The sequence below is a fragment of the Cyanistes caeruleus genome, chromosome 18, assembly GCF_971803275.1.
Source record: "Cyanistes caeruleus chromosome 18, bCyaCae1.hap1.1, whole genome shotgun sequence".
In the NCBI taxonomy this organism is placed as follows: domain Eukaryota; kingdom Metazoa; phylum Chordata; class Aves; order Passeriformes; family Paridae; genus Cyanistes; species Cyanistes caeruleus.
In genome coordinates, this window is record NC_141718.1 from 8531887 (window position 1) to 8538243 (window position 6357).

A 6357-nucleotide genomic window follows, 5' to 3' on the forward strand; every position below is an offset into this window, starting at 1 on the left:
AAACATCTCCAATTTCTGTGATGGAAAAGTCTTTTGTTAAAATGTATCATTAAGCTTAAGGTTTTTCTCAAAAGCTCTTTGAATCACCTAATTTAGCAGTGGAATCCAATCTGTAAGCAGTTTACCTCTTAAACCTTACCTATTTTTGAGTCTTACCTTGGATGTATTAGCTGGTTACCTTTTTCCTACCTTGCTGATACCATTTTTGGCCTTTTGAAGATAGGTTGATTGAGTTTGGTATTAAGAAGTAGAACAAATGTCAAGTACAAGAGATTTTGGATAAAATGTATCCAGCCTCTTCTCTCCTCTCTTCTTCCCCCACCCACATCCCCCAAAAATTGACCAAAAATACCACTTTCTAATGATTCACCCAGTGCTCTTCAGTTTTGCATCTGTGATATTCACATACTGTAGAAATCATTCCAATTTGGGATTTTATGGCAGCATGTTTCACAAGATAAGTGAGCCTGATTAGTGCAAGCATCTTATTTATATGTCAAAGTTTTATTTTTGTTACACAATTTTCCTCTTTTGCAGTCTCATCTTGTTGTGCATTAGCACAAAACCAGGAAAAACTCAGAGCTTCCAGAAATACAGATGATAAACCTGTTTGGGAACGTGAAATGATAAACTTTACGTTCTGATTCTGCTTGTTTTTTCATCCTTTGCAGATGGAGTTCTTTCTCAGGCTGTGCAAAGCAGTCCTCCATCACTAGGAAACTGTGATGTATCCCCACAGCTTACAGAGGGATCGCTTCCTCCCTCAGTTGGTCCCTCTCCAGTGGAGCTGGAAGACTCTGCTGACAGCAGCACCTTTCTTGTCCCTCCTGACACACCCATAAATGAAAACACCCCAGCAGAAACTTTGACAGGCAGCCGTCACAGTCACTGTTCCCTCAACACCATTGTATAGAGGAGTGAAACGCCCAGCACCGCTCAGAGTTCTAGCAGCTGTTTGCACAGACAAACACTAATCCGTGGCTTGAACTTCAGAAGGAATCTCCACTTTTTTTTTCAAACACTGCTTTTATGTTCTAGATTAGGATCGTGCCTCTCGTTTTTTGGCTGTCGTTATTCATTCACTAATCAATTTGTCCTGTAAATATGGATTGTACAACTGCTCTTTTTTTCCATTGGCTATGGAAAGGAGAGCAGAGAATTCCTTTGACTTCTGAGGAGGTGAGAAGAATGGGTAGTTTGGGTTGGTTTTTTTTTTTCCTTAACCTGAGAGGAATCAAAATCTACATCAGAAAAAAGCTGCTTGGATTTGGCTGGATACCACTGGACCCAGGAAACAGACAACGGAAAAGAAGGGTGGGGCAATCCTTGTTCAAGCAGAGAAGATGGAGCTGCAGGGGAGGAGGGCTGGGGGCCTGTTTTCTGGAGTGGGACACATCCATTAAGAGTTACACTGTGTAAAACACTTGGGGTTTTGATCTGCCTTGATCAGAGCACCAGAGGAACTGGAATGTGTACACAAATGTGTGGCAAGTGGGTACTGAGAAAATCAGGATTTGTAATTACAGTTATTTGTTGTCGGTAACTGCAAAACCTCATATTGTTGGATAAACTTCTGGCCCATGAAGAAAACTGGGTCTGTGTGATGTCCCTTTGGTAGAACCCTCACATATGTTAGGAAGTACTTTAGGGAAGAGATGAGGAGCTTTGTTGCAGCCTGAGTTCACTGTATGAAACCCCTGTTTGTTCCAATCCCATAAGGAAGATTGAAGTATTTTCTTTCTAGTTCAACTTCTTTACAGTGAACGGTTGCACAAAACTGGCCTGGATAAAAGACCACTGTTCTTGCTTTACTTATTGCATGCTATATTTAGCATGTGTGTTCCCTCCCCTTCATTTCACTTCCTTACAGTTCTACAAATACCACTCAAAAATGGTGATCAACATGTACTGTAGGTGATGTTTGATTCTAATTGGGCACCTGTTCTTATCTCAGTCCCATAAATAGCCAACCCTGTTCTAGAGATTTCCCCCGTGCCCCCCAAACCATTTATCCAGGTCCCACAAGGGGTTATAATGAGGTTAGTGTACTTAAATCAATAAAGCAGTTTGCTGCAGTCTGATATGTCATCTTAAATTTCCCCCTCGTATTGAACTCTTTAAGCTAAGTTAATTTACAGATGGCAAAGATTCATTCAATCCCTCATGAAACCCAAAGTCAAACACTGTTGGTTTTGATAATGAGTACAAAATAATCTTTACAGGCAATTTTAAATTTAAGTTTCAGTGTACAAATAATTTACCCTTTTCTCCCATCCTCCCATTGCCTCTGCTTCTCCTTGACTTACTGTAACACAGCAGATGAGATGAATTTTAAGGAATTTGTAAAGAATGCCTCTTGTGAGTGGTCTCCTGTTACCTTATGAAGGGTACAAGCCTAGAGGGACAGGAAGAAAACACTGCATGGGGGTGTGTATGTGATCTATTTTTCTAGTAATGATGAGAAATCATACTTGTATGACAAATCCTAACCCACTGTTGTGCTTTCCCAGTGCAGCTGACTCTTTCCCCATGGAATATGCTGCTACTTTCTATTCCCTGTCTTGCCTATAGGCTTATACTGTACTTGGGGATTGGTCTTGACAATTCAACTCGTTTTGCACAGGAAACTGTGAGTTTTGTTATTGAGGTCGTATCTGGTGTCTCGACATGCAGACACTTGCAAACAGCCCTGACTCCATCAGAGAGCGTGAATCACAGTTCTGGGGAGCGCTGCTGGCACACGAGTGGGAGGAAGCACTGGTAGGAAGCCTCTCCTGGAGCCGTTCCACCACCCCATCCTGCTCTCTGCTGTGCCTGGCTCCAGCAGCAGTGGTATGAAACAAGAGGAGCAGTTCTCCACCCTGTGGCATCTCTGACCGAGTCCTCCTCTGAGTTCCAAGTCCTGGTCTAATGAAGTGGATGGATAGCAGTAGTCAGAACCATGCATACAAATTATTGAGCATTTCTGAAGTATGAAAATAAAGCGGGTTTTGTGCGTTTTTGAGCACATTCATACGTTTTATACATTGTATGTACTGATTTTTCTTTAGTTTTATAGGTACGAATGCGTGTGTGCGTGTGTGTGTTTCTGGGTGGTGATATATATATACACACACATATATATATATCTCTATACATACTGTAGGCAGTAACCTTTGTGCTGCGTCCAGCTAGGTGAAGCTAAGCACTGAGATAGAAATTAGGCTCTAGGGTTAATACTTCTCTCGAGCTGGCTACACTCTTGTAGCACAGGCTGTGATAGTGTACACTTAAATAGGATGCAAAGTCTATGCTACTACAATCTGTTCCTGAAAAATACTTCGTTAGCAGCGCAAAATAGAAAGTTTCCAATTTCTTTTGAAGCCAGATGGAATATTTGTTCTTTGTAGTATCTTAACGCAATAACAAAAAGCCTTTTGGCTTGGTTCAGTCTCTGAAGCTGTATTTTGTGGCTGAGGTGAACAGATACCTTACCTCAGACTTCTCCTAATACTGCGGGAATCTGTTCAATATTTTTGTATTTTACTTTTGGTTCTGTGGTGAATTTTATTTGCAAATAAGCTCTGTTACAACTGGCAACTTCATTGTGGCTCCTGGTTGTAGCTATTCCAAATGGAGGCTTCTTTATAGAAGCCTCAGTGTGATATTTTCCCCATTGCTTCTGAGCCTTTCCCACTTGTATATTGGCAGGAGGCTGCTATTTTCTGTTTTCCCCTATCCTTCTTCATCTTAACTGTAAACAAGGGAAATTCTGCCTTGAATGGAGCAGCTCACTAAGTACAGCTCATTTACCTCTTGGTGAGCTTTTAATTTGGCAGTAAAATTGTCATTCCCTCCCCCCCCCCCCCCCCCCCCCCCCTTATTAATGTAGCTTTTTCACATTGAGTACTTTCTCTTGAAGTAAGAGCCTTTGTAGCAGAAAATGTCCCAACTACTCAGACTGCTGGACCAACTGGGGAAGAGTTAGGTTTTCTTGACAACAGTAGAGTCCTCAGCAAACCTTCCTTGCCCTTGGCCAGGTGACTGGTGGGCAGTTTGTCCCGAATGCCGATGACAGAGGGTTGGTGCTTGCCCAAGGAAAACCTCTCTGGTTTGATTGCCATTAGATTGATGAGATCTTTGGAGTTACTTTCTGCATTGATTTTTTTTCCCCCACTGCCATTCACATTTCTGGATTTTTTCTTAACAACTGGTGCATTCTAAATGTCCCTGCAGCCCCAGCAGGGAGATGGCATTGCCACATGGTTTCCAGGAGCCCAGGCTGCATTTTTCTTGGGATGCCCTTGACGGCAGTCATTGCGAAGTCCCAGCGCTTGGTTCTGTGCTGGGCTGGTCTTGTCCCACTGTGGCCTCGGACAAAGCTGCTCCTCAGCTTCCCCGTCCTGTGGTGCCATATCGAGGTCTCTGCTGTTCCCTGAGAGCGGCCCCAGACACTCTGGTGTGTCAGTGATGCCCATCCACAGTCTCACAGCAGCCTCTGGATCTGTACTGGGTGAGTTTGAAGTGTTACAGGGGCGGTGGGTTCTGTTGTGCAGGATCAGCACCATCATTCACGTGGGCAAGGAGCTTGTCTGTGTCATGTTCAGTCCTGTTTAGTTTGAGCTTCAGACTCTTCCTGTAGCCGTGCACAGCAGGACACTGATCTAGCTGAAAAATGAAGTAGCTGGACATTTTTTTTCTGAAGGTTGAATCTTCGAGTCGGTGGCTGCTCTGCCTCCACAGGTGTCATGGGGTGCTGGCCTGTTCGAGTACTTGGGAAGAAAATGTTTTTTCTGACCAGTAATTATTACCATTCTTTCCCATCTCATGTTAAATAAATTTGAACCTGGTACTTAAAGATGGTTTTATCTTTCAGATGTGACTTTTCAGTGGCAAAACACTGATGTTTTAATGTTGCCTCGTACAATCCATGATGTGCGTCTCCTTTTTTCAGTTGCTGAAACGTCTTTTTTCTCCCTAGCCAAGGAACATGTAATAAGCAGAAATTTCTTTTAAATTTCCCTTGCAAGCTGGGAGCTGGACTGTAAAATTAGAGTAGTTGAGTGTAGAAGAGGTGAATCAAAGTTCATGTTTGTTTCTCATGTTCCCCACTCCCAAGTGAAATAGGTGTTTCCTTGGAATAGATGCTTTCAGTGATGAAGATGCTCTTTCCCCTAACAAGAGTCAGCATTGCCTGCCTGCTACGGTACCACATAGCTTTAATTTTCTAGTATGTGCCCCTCGAGTGTTGAGTGGGTCAGGGTTGATGGCAGCAGAGGTGGCTGTGCTGCACCATCCCTGTGTGTTGGGCTGAGGGCGCCTGGGAGGCTGTGAGAGAATGAGACACTGCTTTTTACCTTCCTCTGGAAAATAATTTTAGCCAGCGCTGCACTTGCAGGCTTCTCCTGTGTAGTTGGTTTGTGACTGGACTTAACTGTGGCAGTGTATAAAAGATTTTGATATTCTGTGAAATACCATGTAGAATTTAAATTTGATACTATAATAATTGAGTCCCTGTGACACTGGTTTTTGTTTTAACTTCTTTGGGGTTGGCACTAATCTCTCTCTTTTTTTTTTTTTTTTCTTTTTCAAGATGCTGTGAGAAACATTTCATCTAAATGCCAAATAAATTGTGTTCTGTAAGAGAAATGTAGTGCTCCAATGTCTCCTGATTTCTGCGTCGATGTGGTTCCCCAGCGTTGTGAAGGAGGGTTTTGTTAAATCACGCTTCTGAGCTGTGATCTTGCAAGAAGATCGATAGATGCATTTAACTTTGAGCAGGTAGTCTGCCAGAGTTCCTGTGTGTACAGGTCCCAGTGGGATTCACCTTTATTAGTGCAATTTCAGGAAAGTCTTGGGTTTATACCCAAGAAAACGAAGTGCAGCGTATTCCTGGTGCCCTCCTCAAAGCCATGGGAAGCTGCTGATGGCAGGGGCAGGGGGTTCTGCAGAACGGAGAGGCTGGTGCAGACTCCCAGCTCCCCGTGTCGGGCTCTCAGTGTGTGCTGCGGGGCTGGGCCGTGCCCGCGGCCGGCCCCAGGTTCATGGCCGTGGGGCCAGGGAAGGCTCTGCTCCCCCATCCCTGCGCCTGCAGAGGGCACCGCAGCCGCTCCGTGGGGCTGAGCAGCACAGCTGCAGAGCTCCAGCTCGGCTCCAGCCGCCGGCTGCTGTTCCCGGGGGGACTCGCATCTCTCCGGAGCGGCTGCCAGATGGCCCGAGCTCTTGGAGCGGCTCAGGCTGTTCTGGAACCCCGCGGGGCTGTGCTGCTGCTGGGAGATCTCGGGCAGATACAACCTGCCCTTGTGTCCTGCCCCTCGCCTGGGGCCAGGACAGTTCCTGTAGGGAGCAGCATGGATTGTCCGGAGCACGGCCCCAGCT

The 6357-nt window shown here is 44.8% G+C and overlaps 1 protein-coding gene across 2 annotated transcripts in view; it reads left to right on the forward strand.

The window, feature by feature from the left end:
- DGCR2 (DiGeorge syndrome critical region gene 2) overlaps positions 1–5628 on the forward strand; it is a 45142-nt gene extending 39514 nt beyond the window's left edge. For both annotated transcript variants that reach the window (XM_023937573.2, XM_023937574.2), the window contains exon 10: positions 672–5628. In XM_023937573.2, coding sequence (XP_023793341.1) covers positions 672–913 — 242 coding nt within the window. In that variant the 3' untranslated portion in view covers positions 914–5628. The remainder of the gene's footprint in view (positions 1–671) is intronic.
- The last annotated feature ends 729 nt before the right edge of the window (positions 5629–6357 follow it).